This window comes from Chamaea fasciata, unplaced genomic scaffold (genome assembly GCF_029207755.1).
Source record: "Chamaea fasciata isolate MVZ Bird 193981 ecotype frontalis unplaced genomic scaffold, bChaFas1.0.hap1 SCAF_20, whole genome shotgun sequence".
NCBI classification, from domain to species: Eukaryota; Metazoa; Chordata; class Aves; order Passeriformes; family Sylviidae; genus Chamaea; species Chamaea fasciata.
Genome location: NW_027094105.1, coordinates 2,589,554 through 2,604,920, shown reverse-complemented (window position 1 = coordinate 2,604,920; position 15,367 = coordinate 2,589,554). Strand labels below are relative to the sequence as shown.

General features: G+C 64.9%; 1 protein-coding gene across 5 annotated transcripts; it reads left to right on the top strand.

Moving 5' to 3' along the window:
- Window positions 1-269: 269 nt before the first annotated feature.
- AKNA (AT-hook transcription factor) lies at window positions 270-15,264 on the top strand. 5 transcript variants are annotated; one of them, XM_066201582.1, is made up of 22 exons: window positions 270-409; window positions 5,123-5,403; window positions 5,538-6,487; window positions 6,943-7,017; window positions 7,527-7,686; window positions 7,822-7,979; window positions 8,450-8,509; window positions 8,620-8,720; window positions 8,806-9,004; window positions 9,087-9,214; window positions 9,290-9,478; window positions 9,649-9,856; window positions 9,941-10,047; window positions 10,220-10,449; window positions 10,609-10,795; window positions 11,067-11,240; window positions 11,399-11,502; window positions 11,657-11,815; window positions 11,904-12,005; window positions 12,491-12,601; window positions 12,835-12,994; window positions 13,343-15,264. In XM_066201582.1, exons 2-22 carry the CDS (start codon window positions 5,235-5,237, stop codon window positions 13,617-13,619), a joined length of 4,008 nt encoding a protein of 1,335 aa, XP_066057679.1. In that variant the 5' UTR covers window positions 270-409; window positions 5,123-5,234; the 3' UTR covers window positions 13,620-15,264. The 5 variants fall into 5 exon arrangements, with proteins under 5 accessions (XP_066057679.1, XP_066057680.1, XP_066057675.1 ...); XM_066201583.1 differs by lacking the exon at window positions 270-409 and adding an exon at window positions 4,386-4,473; XM_066201578.1 differs by lacking the exon at window positions 270-409 and having other exon boundaries at window positions 5,130-5,403; window positions 12,838-12,994.
- The last annotated feature ends 103 nt before the right edge of the window (window positions 15,265-15,367 follow it).

Here is a 15,367-nt window from a genome sequence, read left to right as displayed (position 1 = left end):
CCATCCCATCCCATCCCATCCCATCCCATCCCATCCCATGGGATCCCGGGAATGGGCCGCGCCCCGCCAGGGGGTGCCCGCTCTGCATCAATTATGCCAATGAGGTCCCCTCAGCCGCGGCTCTGATTGGCCGTCAGTCGCGGAATATGCAGATGAAGGATGGGCGGGATTTACGCTAACGACTTGCCTCTCCGCGCGCGGATTGGCGGAGTGCTGCGGGTATGCTAATAAGGGAAGGCCACGCCCCCTGGCGCCGCGGGCCGCGCTTTTGTCCGGCGGGGCCGGGCCGGGGCTGGATCGGGACCGGGACCGGGACTGGGATCGGGATCAGAACCGGGACTGGGATCGGGATCAGGACCGGAGCCGCCCCGCGCCGGCCGAGGAGGCGCCGGCCGGGCCGTCCCTACAGGTGGGCAGCGCGCCGCGCTCGGGGGCTGAGGGCGCCTCTCCAGCGGTGCCCTCGGGCCAGATGTGCCCCAGCTGTGCCCGGGGGAGGGCCGGGAATGCCTCGGCTGCTCCCTGCAAGCCGCCTGCTGCAGCTGGAAGGAAGGCGAGGGCCTCCGGGGCGCCGCCGGAGGCACAGCTGGAGGCACAGCTGGATGCAGAGCCCGCGGGCCCCATCCCGGGGCCGCATCCAGAGCTGCCGGCTCTGCTGAGCCCGGCTCGGGCAGGGCTGGCTCGCAGCCGGGAGCTGCTCGGGCTCCCCGGGCGGAGCGGGGGAACCCCCAGCCCCGGCGGCGTCCCTGCGGCCGAGGACGTGGGACACGCCGGGAGGATGCGGGACACGCCGCTCCTGGCCGAGGCGTGTCCTCCCCACGCCATCGCAGCCTTCGTGGCCCCGAGGAAACTTGTCGTAACTTTTCTTCTGGAGGTGCCTCCTCCCCGCCGGGGCCGGAGGATTCCGGGAGAGTTTCGTCAGGGGCTGCGGAGGCGGCTCGGAGGCACGGCCGGGGCTCGGCGGAGGCTGCGGGGCCGGGAGCTGCCGGCGGCTGCTCCGAGGAAGTGGCCGGGGCAGCGTTTAGCTTCAGTTCCGTGTTTTATTTAAAGGGCAGCCGTGTTCCTGGCAGCCCGTGGGTGCCCGCGGGTGCCGCGGGTGTCCCGTGCTCAGCCGCAGCCTCTCGGTACCTTCCGGGCAGGGTTTAAATCCCTTCTTAAAGTTCAAGGGCAGCCAGAGAGCGCGGCAGGGCAGGCACTGTCCGTACAGGCGGGGAGAGCTGGGGGTGAAAAAGCTTCAGGGAGAGCTCAGAGCCCCTGCCAGTGCCTAAAGGGGCTCCAGGAGAGCTGGAGAGGGACCTTGGACAAGGGATGGAGGGACAGGACACAGGGAATGGCTTCAAACTGACAAAGAGTAGGGTTAGATGGGATTTTGGGGAGAAATTCTTTGCTGTGAGAGGTTGAGGCCGCGGCACGGGGTGCCCAGAGAAGCTGTGGCTGGTTCACCGCAGCACAATCTGCCCGGCCAGCTGCCCCGCCGTGTCCCCGCCGCCTCTCGCCGCCCTGTGCTAAGCAGGATCTCAGTGGCCCCGGCCGCGGCGCGGGGACAGCGGCAGCGCTCTCCAGACGGGGATTAAGGCTGTCCTTCACGGCCAGCCGCCCCCGGCCCTGCGGCTGTGGCGGGGTTCGGCCCTGGGGGTGCACCCGGGGTGTCCCCAGCCAGGACAGGAGGGTCCCTGTGCCAGGGAGGGGGTGGGGAAAAGGAGCTGTCCTGCCATAGGGCTTTTCTTCGGTGCCAGTGATAAAAAAAATGACATTTCCGGAGGGTTTTGGTGCCTCTCCATGGGGGTGTGCCAGTATGGGGGGCTGGGAGGGGGGGGACATGGCCCCTCCAGCCGCTGGAATTGGGGTGACACGTGGGCTTTGGAGTGATGGTGACCGGCGTGTGCTTTCAAAGGACCAGGGAGGCTTGTCAGGCTCTTCCTCGCTGTGATGGTCCCGCCCTTGTTCTCGTAGGAAATAATGCAAACTAAGAACGCAGCGTTTCCGCTTCTCTGCCCTCTTTCATGCCTATAAAAACGGGGCTCTGTGGGCTTTAAAAAAGGGTTTATACACCAGGAATTTCTCCCTCCTGGAGTGCAGACATCCCTTGCCAAGTTTCGGCCCGAGGCCGTTCTGGCCTCCTTCAAACCTCCCTAAAAGAGATGCAAAACATCCATCCCTCGCCTGGGACGGGGATTAAGCCTCTCTGCATCCCTGACGGGCACGGGTGTGTAGGGGGGCTTTAACCCATCCCAGGCAAGTGATTTTTGGGACACAGGGAAAGAGGGTAATTCCACATCACTCAGGGGCTGTGGGGATGGAGGTGTGGGGTTTAGAGCCCCACCAACCCCCCTGCTCTGCCCGGGGTTGACAAGGCAGTGAAGGCAGAGTGACAGCAGCCCTGTGCCCCCCCTTCCCTGTCACCGAGCGAGCCCTGGGGCGGAGGATGCTCCTGTCTCCTCTGCTGTCACCACGGATAAACCCAGGAGCCGCGATGGCTTCGTGCTGGCCTTGACGGCTGCTGCTGCCCTGCTCCACACGTGTAATGAGCTGGGCGGGCTCAGCCACGCACCTCTGTCTTCCCCACGGGGCAGGGAGTGGAGTAGGGATGGGATCTGCCAAAAGGATCAGGGGCTCGGGGCTGAGGGCAGGCACAGGCAGCACCCAGCACTGCTGGGAGCATCCCTCCCACCCTGAGCCACAATTTGGGACAGCCCTGGCTGGGGTTTGTAGGGCAGGACAGGAGTTGAGGGGCTGGGGCAGAGCAGAGGTCAGCGTTTTCTAGCTGAGGCTTTTAAATTTCTTTTTAGCTCTTTTTTCCAGTTGCCTGTTGCAAAAATCCTGGCTTTCAAAGAGGAAAATTAAAATGTATGGATATATTTCTGCACACACATTTGGGATTGTTTCTGTTTGATTTGTGGCTGCTGAGCACGAGGCCACATCATTTTTCAAGCTTTTCTGTTCTCCTGAGACCACAGAAACAGTGAGAAAATCACTCAGAGGGGGGAAAAAAATCTGAGATTTTTCGCTCTTGCCACCATGACCATCAGCAGAGGGACTTTCTGGGAAGGCAATAATTGTGGCTGGGTTTGGAAGTGGATCCTGCAAACTGCAGCTGCTGTGGGCTGTGCACATGGGAACCACTGCTCAGAAATGGGGTGACAGCCAGTGGCATGTGGGTTAGGCATGGTCTCCTTCAAAAGATGCAAAATCCCCATCCTTTGCCCGGGATGGGATTAAAGAAACACCAGAAATGGGTTTGGAATGTTTTAACCTCCTTTATCCCGAGAGAACAGGACCCTCAGGCTCCTTTCACCCAGCACTGTCCCCCTGGGAATCCTGAGGATGGTGTTTGGGATCCTGCAGGGCTCGAGGTGGGATGGGAGGCACTTTGGTGGGGATCTCAAGGACTTGGGACTGGAAACATCCCAGCTCAGGGAGGAGCTAAAGCCAAAATCCCTCTTTGGTTTCAGTAGCTCAGAGTCTGAAGAATCCCATGGGCAGCCCTGTCCATCCCGGTGGCAGGAGAAGCTGTGGAGCATCTCCAGATGTGGGGATGGAGTTATCCACTTGGTGTGGGGGGAGAAACCTCATGCAAACCTTTCCCCCACCCCGGGAGGTTTGCAAGACCCTTAGGGATGTTTTGGGGGTTGCTCCTGCCTGGAATGACCCAAGGATGCCGGCAGGGCTGTGAGCAAGGCTGGTGCAAGGATGGTGCCCATGATGGTAGGTGGTGCTGGAAAATAACCTCAAACCTCATAAACACCCGAGGAAATTGCAGATCTGAGGCTTGGGAGTGGATGAGAGGACTTGTCCCAGAGCATGTGGGTGCCATGGATAGGTTTACTCCTCATCACCACCATCCCCAAGCCAGCAGCGCCCCAAAATCACCGCAGCACCCTCTGGCTACGAGCAGCCACCCCCGGGACTGTGCTGTGGTTTCATTAGCTTGTAAAGCTGTCCTCTGTGTGCCACTAATTACACAGTAACAAGCTGGCTTAATTGGCTGCCTGTGAATGTGCCAAGACAGGCCACAGCATCCCTGGGGTTGTGAGCAGCATCCCAGGATGGGGCCAGCTGCACCCTCCCTTTGGAAATCTGGGGAAATTTCCAAGGATGGGGTCCACGTGGCTGAATTTTGGGGCTTTAAAGCTCAATTTTAGGTCTCCTGGAAAATCCTCATGTTGATGTTTCTTGGACCAACTGCTGATGGTCCCAGGGATCTTCCTCCTCTCTCTTCTTATGGCATTTTGCTCTGAACTGGATTAAAAAACAAAGGTTTTGATGGAAAATGCTGCAGGAGGAGGGTTCAACCCCCACTGCGCAGGGCCGGATGGGGTTAAAACTTTTGTGGCCACCTGCAAACTTGCAGGAAACATCATTTCCTCCTTCTGCTAAAGCTGGGCTGCCCCAGAAGCACAGGAAGGTTTCGGGGTGCTCAGAAGGACTCCCCATGGGGTCTCGGTGATGGGGATGTCCCGGGGCTGCTGGTGCAGGGTGAGTGTCTCCTGCGTGGGGTTGATGGTGCCTGCTTTGGCCTCCCAGGCCAAAATTTGGGCTTATGGGGCTCAAATCCGGCAGAGGGGATATCGGTTGGAAAACCTCGTGGCCTTTCTTGCCACACCCCACATTTGAGGTTTTGGTATCCGGCGTTTCTCTAGCTGCTGATGGAAACCCCGGGTGGGGGTGAGGGGGGAGCTCCTGCTCTGGGATCATCAGTGGAATTTGTGTGTCAGGTCTCTGCTGTGATGCCTCTCACTGTCAGCCCCCACATCCAGAGGGGTCCTTGGGGTGCTCCTGCCTCCCCAGCACTGCTGCTGGTCCCCGGGGTGTGGCTGCCCATCTGGGGTGACACCCACAGGGTGCCAGCATGGGCAAGGTGTTCCCAGGGGAGGACAAACTTCTTGGGGTGGCCCTGAGGGGCTCCTTCCCCATGAGGACGTCACGGCTGGGAGAGATGTGGCAGCTCCAGTTTGGTGGTGGGATGCAGAGTGGGGGGTGTCTGATCCCAGGGTGTCATCGGGGGTTGCTCTTGTCCCCGCGACTTTGGGGACAGGGAAGACCCTGCCAGCGTGGGGGAAACACCTCAAACAGAGTCCACCATGTCCCGCTGAGCATCCCTCCCTCTCCCCCGCCCGCCCCCCAGGACGCGGCGGCGATGCTGTGACCTACATTCGCGACAAGGAGGTCCCCAGCCCGCCGCCACCGCCGCCGGGCCATGAAGCGACACAAGTGACGGGGCCGGCGCGCCCGCGGCCATGGCCAGCCCGGCACCATGGCTGCGCTGGACACAAACAGAGCTGACGCGCTGGCAGGGCGAGGAGGAGGAGGAGGAGGAGGAGGAGGAAGAAGACGACGACTTTGAAAGGCGGATGGACGAGGATGGGGTCATCGGCTTGGGGGAGGGTGCCAGGAGCCCACCGTGGGGTGAGTCCTGCCCTCCCTCCTGCCCAAAAGGGGTGGTCCCAAGTGTCCCTGGAGCTGCTGGGGGGGCTGCCAGGGGGCCGGCGACAGCGGCTGGGTCTGGGTGGCGACAGCCCCGCGGTGCCGGTGTTTTGCAGGTGACAGTGAGGAGCTGGAGGAGGGGTCCCCGGCAGAGGAGGGGCGCTGGCACCCGCGGCAGGACCCGGCCGAGGAGGACGAGGAGCGGGGCAGCTCCGGGGGGGACGAGGGGCCCTGGGGGGCCGAGAGCGATGGGGAGCCCTACCCCGAGCTGTCCTCTGAGGGCCGCTGGGGCTCGGGCTCCAGTGGCAGCCCCGAGGGCGTGAGGGACGGCCGGGCTCTCTGCCAGCCCCGGGAATGCAGCACGGACGGGGGGGACACCCCAGGGCTGTCGGACACCAGCCCTGGCCCTGGCTCCCCGTCCCGCCAGCACCGGGACTGGGGCACGGCCGGGGACATCATCGCGGGGCACAGGCAGGAGTGGACCCGGAGCCTCCCCCTGCACCTCAGCCCCGATGACCCCAGCCCCGAACGTGTCCCCGAGCCCCAGACAGATGGCACAGGGACGCCAACCCCCGGCACCGCTGGCTCGGCACCCACCGGGCAGCCCCAGGGAGCCGGGAATCCCCCGGCACCGCAGGGGCACGACAGATCCCGAGTGCCCAAGAAAGCAGCGCCCGCGGCGGTGCCCCCCAAGCCCGGCCGGCAGTCGCGGTCCCTGAGCCCCCGGAGGCGGACGGGTGGCAAGGGGACGAGGGATCCCTCGGGAACGGGCACCGAGGGCACCCAGTACGGTCGAGGGCGCCTCAACCACCCCCTGCCCGACCTCTCCAAGGTGGAGGCGCGGGTGAAGTTCGACCAGAGCTACCGCCCACCCCGGGGCCGGGTGCTGCCCGCCCGTCCCCGCGGCCCCGGCGGCCCCATCGGCTTCAAATCCCCGGCCGAAATCGTCCGGGAGGTGCTGCTGAGCAGCGGGGACGGCGTGTCCCCGCAGCCCCCCAGCACGGCCGCGCTGCCGCAGGAGTTCAGGTCCCCCAGACAAGCCACGGCGCTGGTGCAGCAGCTCCAGGTATTGCCCAGCTCCTCCCGCTTCAGCCACGCGCCGGGGGGTCTCCAGAGTGGGGGGAGCTGGGGAAATGGGGGTGTCACTGTCTCTGGGACACCCATGGGGTTTGGTGCTGGTCACCCCTTCCCGATCCTGCGTCGAGCTGGCGAGGAGGGAAGGAGCAGGGCTGTGGGCAGTGCTCAGGGTGGAGACAGGATGTTCATGTCCCCCCGGAATGGCGGTCACCCCCCCGAAGCTTGTGACCCTCAGGATGTTTGTCCCCCTGGGAGGAGAGGGGAGCTCTCCCCACATCTGCACGGATGGCTCGGGTGTTTGGAACCGGGGGGGTTCTGCACCCCACCCATGGGACTCCCCCGGCCTTGCTGTCCCCACACAGGGCTGCCTCCCCCCCTTAGCACCCACCCCTCGGGCACGCCCCGTGCCGGGTGCTGTCACCCACTGGTGTCCCCTCCCCGCAGGACGACTACCACAAGCTGCTGACCAAGTACGCCGAGGCTGAGAACACCATCGACCAGCTGCGCCTGGGCGCCAGGGTGGGTGGGTGGGGGGTCAGGATGCCTGGGGGGGTTCCCCACTCTGCTCCCCCCTCCCTGAGGTTATTTGTTGTGTCTTCCTCCCCCGGCCCCCCTCCTCTTCCTCCTCCCGGGGAGCCGCGGTTGAGCGGTCCCAGCCCAGAGCGGGGGTTGAGGCCACCGCAGAGCCCACAGCAGCCTGGGGACCACCGCGCCCCCCTCGCCTGGCGGGGTCCCCTCCGTGCCAGGGCGGCGGCTGAGGCCGATTGTCCCCGGAATGGCGGGGCGCCTCTCTGAGATGGCAGGGCCACGGGCGGAAGCGCGTCCCCGTGTCACCTCTGCCACCTCCCGCCCTGCCCCATCGCGTGCGTGGGGAAACTGAGGCAGGGCTGTGCCAACCGACCCCCGCACGCGTGTCCCCACCTTCACCCCGCCCCACGCTGTGCCCATGAGGTGCCGCAGCGTGCCCCGGGGCGCGGTGCGTGGGTCGGGGTGCAGGCTGCCTGCCCAAACCCGCTCTCCCTGCCCAGGTGAGCCTGTTCTCCGACCCGCCACAGCCCAGCCGCAGCCTCGCCGTGGGCACCGTGGCCACCGGGAGCCGAGTGATGACCCTCAGCATCCCGCAGGCACGGACGGCGGCTCTCGGCATGGCCACAGCCCCGGCCGCAGCCCCGGCCTCGCCAGGTGCAGGTGTGTTGATCCCTGTGACCCATGTCCCCTGCCCACCTCACCGCCCTCCTGCTCCGGTTCTGGGGGGATGCTTCCCCACAGCCCCTTCCCCACGCTGGGGTCACCGGTGTCACTTGTCCTCGTGTTTTCTCGCAGCTGCAGCCCCGGGACCGTCAGAGCGGGGGGGTTCACCCCAACCTCGGTCCCCTCCTGTGCCCGGGGGGGGCTGCCCCACCTGCCCCGGGCCGTGCTGCTGCCCCGGCCCCCGGCTCACCCGGGCCCTGGCGGGGCAGAGCCGCAGGCTGCAGGCACAGGTGAGGACCGGGGGGCTGCTGGGGGGGCTGGGGACTAGAGAGATGCAGGAAAGGGCGGCTGCAGAGGGGCGTGCTGTGAGGAGGGGGGCTTCGGGGGGACTGCATGGGGAAGAGCTTTTGGGGAGAGTGCTGGTGGGGGCTGTGGGGGCTGCAGGGGTGGGGCAGCTATTTGGGGGGAGTTCTGGGGGGGACTATAGGGATGGGCTGGGGAGGCGCTGCAGAGGGTGCTGGGGCAACTGCGGAGGGGGTCTGGATTGGAGGGATTGGGGGAGATGCCGCAGGAGGGGGCTGTGGGGAGGGGGAGGGTTATGGGGTACTGGGAAGGAGCTGGGAAGGAAGGAAGGCTGGGGAGGGGGCTGCAGAGGCGTGTTGCACTGGAGCAGTCTCTGGAGATGCTTCATATGGGAGGTCCAGGCGGTGCGGAGGGGGGGCACAGCAGGGCCGGGTTAAGCCCGTCCAATCCCGGCCAGGTGGAATCCTTTGAAAGCTGGATGCGTACAGGGACCCCCACACCCTCGGAACAGCTCCAGGTGCGTCAGCCCCTTCCCGGACCCCAGCCGGGGGGGGAGGCAGGGCCACGGGGGGTGGCGGTGCCCGGGGCCCGGTGGACAGACTCGGACCCCGCACCCTTGTGCCGCAGAGGATGAGGATGCTGAAGGACGCGCAGGATGCGCTGGAGCGGGAATACCTGCGGGGCCGGCAGCAGCTCCCGGAGGCTGCGGCGCGGTTTGATCCTGACCGGTACGTGCTTGATCCCCCTGCTACCCCCTCCCCAGAGCCCCCGGAGGTCGCTATCCCCCGCGCACTGATGTCTGGTGTCTTGCAGGACAGTGGAAGGGGAGATTTACCGCCTGGGTCTGCGCCTGGAGGGGCTGAAGGAGCGGCTGGAGCCAGGGGGCAGGCGGCAGCCCCTCCCGCAGCCCCTCTCTCAGCCCCTCCCTCAGCCCCTCTCTCAGCCCCTCCCGCAGCCCGGCTGCCCCCCAGCCCCGTCCCCACCGCCGGCCGCCCACTCCCCGCGCCCCGAGGTGAGCTGGGGGTGCAAAGGTTCCCCACCGCACTGCATTTATGGGGGGTTGCCTCTCTCACCCCCGTTTGCTGTGCCCACAGAGCCCTGCGCTGGTGGAGGGTCCTGGGGGGACAGCAGGGGACAGCGAGGGGGTGGCAGAGGGGCTGCCCTGGCCCCTCTGGCACAAGCAGCGCCAAGTGGAGGAGGATTTCGGGGACCTGCTGGAGCAGTGAGTGCCCTCAGAGCGGGGCAGGGAGGACACGGGCACGGAGCATGTCCCCAAACCCACCCGCGGTTCCCCCAGGTACAAGCACTTCAAGTCCTTGCCGGAGTCGCTGAGCCTGGAGCAGCTGAGCCTGGAGCAGCTGAGCCTGGCAGAGAGCGGGTCCCAGGGGGAGGTGGATGCACCCACGGCAGGGGACGGTGGCCCCAGCAAGGTCCCCTGCAGGACACGGTCACTCGAGGAGGGGCCCAACCTCGAGACCTTGCCCTTGTAAGTGTTGTGGGACGTCGAGTCCCCAGACGGGGTGGGCAGGAGGTTTGACATCACGTCTCCAGTTTTACCTCAGAGTTAACGGCCTCCGCGGTAGAGCTGCACCGGGACATTTCCCCACGTCTGGGGTTGCTCTTCCCCATCATTCCTGCTCCATCCTCGCCCCACAGGCACCTCCCGGAGAGGAGAGCTGCGACGCTTCCCCCCAGAGGACCCCCAAACCTGGGGGAGACACGGGGCCACCTCTCCCCTGTCACTGCTGAGGAGCCACCAGCCTCTGCCAAGTCCCCCCTGGGGGTCCCTGGGCCACCACGGGTGCCCCTGTCCGTCCGCAGCAGCGGGACAGGGAGCGCTGCCACCCAGCACGGGCCCCGCAAGGTAAGACTGCAGGTCCCCACCTGAGAGCACCCCCAGAGCCTCCCGGGGTGTGTCACCGATCCTGCTCTCCCCGTGCCTCTGCAGGAGCAGCGCATCGTGTCCCCAGAGACCGACAGCGGCTTCGTGGGCTCGGAGGCCAGCAGGGTGTCACCCCCCGTGCACACCCCCGAGCACCATCCCCCCGGCCCAGGGTACGGCCCTGCCGGCGGGAATTCGGCTCTGCCTGCGGGCTTTGGAGGATTGAGGAGGAGCAGGGATGGCGGGAGAGGCACTGAGGGTGTGGGGAGCGGGGTTCCGGCGGGCTCGGCGATGTGCAGAGGGGACAGGGGTGAGCCCTGCCCGCATGACCCGACCCTTCCCCAGGACTCCGGGCTCGCTGGGACCTTCCATCTCCATCCCCAGCACCCTCCGTACCCTACGGAAGAGACAGACGACCCCGCTTCCCTCCGAGACAGCACTGATGGGCATCTACCCCCCGGCGGGCACAGGGGGGCCCCGGCTGCCCCCCAGCAGCCCCTCCCAGAGCAGCTCCCCCTCTCGCTGGGCCGAGAGCGCGGGCAGCGAGGTGGGGCTGGACCCCGACGGTGATGGCAGTGAGTACACAGGGAGAGATCTGGGGGGCCTGGCTCTGTGGCTCTGGTTTATGGGGCTCCCAGACCTCCTTGTGGTGCTGGTGTCACCCTGCCTGGTGGGAGGTGTGTCCCAATCCCTGCTCTCTGATCCCAGCTCACTGTGCTCCCCTTCCTCCCCAGCTCACACGGACTCGGAGGTGGGAGACAGGAGCTGTGCCAGCGCCGGTGGCCACCCCCCAGGCACGGCCAGGAGCCCGACTAGCCCCCTGCCATCCCCCGAAACGCCATCCCCCACCCTCCTGTCCCCCGACGCGCCGTCCCTCGACTCGGCTCACTGTGACCTGCTGGGCTCCCGTCTGGAGCGCGAGTGAGTGGCTGTGTCCCCCCTGCCCCAAACCAGGCCAGACCCCCCTGGGTGACACGGGGACCCCCCAAAGGCACCCACTGGGCACTGGACGCCAGCCCAGCCCAGCCCCAGGTTGGGCTCTTTGGTTTTGGGGAGCGTCCCAGCTGCTGGGTGCCGCTGGTGGGGATGGGGGATCTGGAAGGGGGCTGCTGATGCTGCCCCCGGGCACCCAGCACTGCTGGGGTCCCTGCTGGCTGCAGTCCTCCTCACTGTGACATCTGTCCTGGGGCAGCCAGGCCATCCGGGCGCTTCAGGACGAGGTGTGGCAGCTGCGGTTGAGGCTGGAGGAGAGCCTGTGCCACTCCCGCGGCTATCCCGGGGGAAAAGCCGCTCCTCGTGTCACCCCGGCCAGGAGGCAGCCGGTGGCCAGCGGACCATCGTCCCCCCAGGGCGCTGCAGCCTCGGGGTAGGTGGCAGGGGGGTCTGGGGGGTGTGGGGGGCAGCGTGGGGACACCCCGGCCTCAGCCTGTCCCCACCTCTGCTGTGACCAGGGAGGGGTTTGGCTTGAGGGGCCTGCCAGCCTGGTGGGTGGAGGTGGTGACAGCATTTCTGTCCCCCCCGCAGGGACCCGAGCCCCCCGGCGCGGGGCAGGGTGGCTCCCGGGCTCACACCCACGCGGAGGGAGAGGTCGGCATCGCTGCCACGGGACAGGCCGGAGCTGGACCTCGGTGAGCGGGTGGGGACAGAGGGGACACGCTCCTCCCTGCACGCCACTGCCCCTCCCCAAATGCAGCACGGTGTCCTGGGGCTGCAGCACCGTGGGGACCAGGTCCTGGTGGTCCCACGGGCCCCCCAGTGCTCAGCCCAGGGCGGGTCCTGCAGGTCTGGAGCTCGGCCCCAGCAGATCCCACCCCGCTTCCCTGTCCTCCGCCGCAGCCTCCGAGTCAGAGCCCTCCCCCGCCGGGCCCCGGGCGCCCCCCGCCCTGCGGAAGCACCTTGGGAAGCCGCCGGGGGCGGTGGCATTTCGGGGACAGTACACAGGTGGGTGCTGGTGGCGGTCGGTGGTGGGGCTGGAGGCGGCCACCCTCGCCTTGGGGACCCTGGCCGTGCTCACGCTGGGGTTTGGCAGGGACACGGTACCAGGCGGGGACACCACGTGCCACCCCGGCGCTCCGAGAAGAGCCGGGCACCTCGGGGTGTCCCCGATGTCACAGGGGCAGGATGGCATCAGGTGAGTGGCCCCCAGCCCTTTCCAGCCTTTCCTACCACCCCTAAGAGCTGCTAATGACCTTCATTAATTAACTGGAGAGGCTTAGGGAGGGGGCAGACAAACCCATTCCTCATGGCCTGAGGGTCTCCCCACTGTCCCCCAAGGGGACCAAGCTGAGCAGCTCTGGGGATGCCCTGACCTCGTGTGGGTCCTGCGCGGGTCAAGCCCCCCTCGGCATCTGTGTTTGTCTGTACCTTGTGGGCAGAAATACCTGGGATTCCCTGGGACTCCTGGGTTCCCTGGGGCTCCTGGTGTCACCGGGAGCAGTGTCACCTGTCCCCAGCCCTGTCCCAGGTGCCAGTGCAGAGCCCAGCTTTGCAGACCCCCTTTCCCTGCAGGGAAAGCTCCCTCCCGTCCCATCTCATCAGCCCCCCAAACCACTCAGTTCTTCCCCGACATCCCTGACTGGCTCTGCACGGGACGTTCCTGATTTCCTCTCTCCACAGCTGGATTTGGGGGAGGTGATGCCCCCCGGCAACCCCAGCACAGCACCCCGAGGAGGACGTCCTGCCCCACTTGCCGGGCACCCATGGGCCCCTCTGCTCCGGCCACACACGGTGGGTGACAGGGGTGACACGTGCCTGGCACCGCTCCTCCCTGCTTGGGGGCTGGGTGGGGCAAGGAACAACCTCAGCCCCCGGACAATGCTTGGGGACTGTCCCCACCCAGCAGTGGCACAGGGGGTGATGCCACCTGGGGCTGCCACTCGATGGGCACGCCTGGGGACACCTAACCCCCCTGGGGACACCTAAACCCCGCTGGGGACATCTAACCACCTTCCTCCCCGCAGCAGAGCGTGGCCCTGGTGGCTCCTGTCCCCCAGCCCCCCACGCTGGAGCCGAGAAGCCGGAGCAACCCGGAATTTGGTACTTGGCAGCCACCCCTGCTGCCACCACTGCCACCGTTTGCCTGGCACCCGTCCCCCTCGTGCCTTACGTGCCCTCCGTGCTGTAAGGATGCCCTGGGGCTGGGAGAGGGCTCGGGGGGCGGTCTGCATCCCCCAGGGATGGAGGGGAGCCCAGGAGGGGCTGTCCCCACCCCAGTGATCCGCTGGTTTTCCCATGGCAATGGGGTGACACAGCCACCAGCTCCTTTGGGGGCAAGGCTGTGTTTAGGGGGTGGTGCTGTGAGGTGGGCATGGAGGAGATGGAGGGGAGGGATGGAAATAAGGTGGGGTGGGGGCACAGAACCCTGGGGGGCACAGAGCCCTGGGGGGCACAGAGCCCTGGGGGGCACAGAGCCCTGTGCTGGCACAGCCCGTGAGCAGCACCGAGCCCGTGTCCTTTTCTTCCTCCCAGCTACTGCTCCCCGGCAGTTCCTACCTCAGCCCCAGCCCTGGCCGGGGTCCCCCTGGGTGCCACTGCGGGGCCCCGGCGGGCAGAGCGTCCCCGCCGGCCCCGGAGCCACCACCGCTGCCTGAGCCTGGAGCTGGAGGAGCTGGAGGAGCTGAACTGGTCTCTGGGGCGGGCTGTGGAGGCCGCCCAGAGCGTCAGGCTGACCACCACCCGCATGAGCCGGGCGCTGGCCGCAGAGCTGGGCCGGGCGCGGGGCCTGCGCGGCTCCTGCCTCTTCTGAGGGACCCGAACCCTCCCTGCCATGAGGAGGAGGAGGAGGAGGAGGAGGATGGGCGCCCTCAGCGCCCCTGCACTGGGTGCTCCCTGCCAAACCTGGGGGCAGCAGAGCTGGAGGTGTCTCCTGCCCTGGCTCCCCCCGTCTTCTCACTCTCCTGCAGTTCCTGCGTGGCTTGTCCGTCTGTCTGTCCCTTTGCAGGACCCCCCCCGACCTGCAGGAGGGGGGAGGTGTGGGCAGAAGTCTCCAGCATTCCGCAGCACCATCCCCTGCGACCAAGGGGGTGGCCCTGTGTCCCCCCGGGGCAGTGGCCACCCCGCCCTGAGCACTTCTGGGGATGCTCCGACCTCGTGTGGGTCGAGCCCCCTTGGCAGCTGTGTTTACCTCTGTGCCTGTGTGGGCAGAAATACCTGGGATTCCCTGAGATTCCCTGAGATTGCCAATTCCACCCCTTTCCCAGCCTTTCGGCCTCCTCGGGGGGCTGTGCCCTATTCCCTCTGCCCTTGGACTTGAACCCCCAGCAGGATCCTCCCTGGGGAAACTTCCTTTTCTTGGTGGTTTTTATGTGAATTTTTTTTTTTTTAACTAGTAAGCAGCTAAATCACTCTTCTGAGTGTTGATTGATGATCTGTAATGTGTGTGTGTGATATATATGTGTATCTATAAATGGATATATCTAGATATAGGCATATCTATATTTAGTTATATGTCTATATCTAGAGAGACAGATATAAATAGATCTGTGTATGGACAGATCCGTATCTGATTCTATAGATACATCTTTCTACAGATACACATATATATATAAAAATACTCTGGTTTGCATTTCCAGCACAACCCTGAGGGCATTTGTGGGGTTTTTCTGGTCATCCCTGGATGTGGCCACCCACAGCATCATCCAGGCAGAAAATAAAATGAAGGATTTGAGGTTTTCTCCCTGGGATCCTCAGGGAATCTGGGCTGGTAGAGGAAAAGTCACCTGCTGAGACCAAAGCAGGTGTGGGGTCTGTGGAGCCCCTATTCCTCCCAGCTGGGTTTTGAAGGAATTAATGCCTATTTTTTAGGGAAAAGGATGTGGTTGGAGCAGATTTTCCTGGGATGGGTCCAGCCAAGCCCCCTGCTCCACCCCCAGCACTCGGCCTGTGTTTATCTGTGGGACCTACCTGAAGTGCCAGTGTCAAACATATTTATTTTTGCTTTTATTTGTTGTACAAATACCCACATTTGGAGGGGGGCATCAGTGAGTGGCTCAGGTCTGGAGCCTTCCAAGCTCCTCCTGAGCCTGATCCTGACATGAGCCTGGAGAGGCTGGGAATGGACCTGTCTCCTCCTCCTCCTCTTTTGGGGGGTAAGAGGGCTGGGTTTGGGGGATTTTAAAGGGGTTTGGGGGATTTTAAAGAGGTTTTATGTGTCTCTGGTTGCCTCTGCTCATGCTCGTGCCCCAAGCTGGAAGCTGTGACCTCCCCCAATCCAGCCAGGGTGTGATGGGAGCATGTGGAAACTGTGGTTAATTATCCCAAATGCAGTAGCCAGGACCAAATGATGTTTTTTTTCCTTATCCCCTATTTTTTAACGCCCAGCAGAGCCACTGGGGTGGTATTTTGTACGAAGAAATCACCTATTTTTGAAGGAAATAAACACAGTTGGATGACTCGTGTGCTGATTTTCCTTCCCAAAGTCACTCCTACGGGGAGGTTTGGCATCACCACACCAGGAGCCCTCCCTTGGGGTTGGATGGAATATTTTCCCATGCC

Coding starts and splice junctions, on each gene's coding strand:
- AKNA (XM_066201582.1), top strand. CDS start 5,235: ATGGCCAGCCCGGCACCATGGCTGCGCTGGACACAAACAGAGCTGACG. Junction 7,980..8,449: donor GCCGCAGGCTGCAGGCACAG/GTGAGGACCGGG, acceptor AATCCCGGCCAG/GTGGAATCCTTTGAAAGCTG. Junction 8,510..8,619: donor CACCCTCGGAACAGCTCCAG/GTGCGTCAGCCC, acceptor CTTGTGCCGCAG/AGGATGAGGATGCTGAAGGA.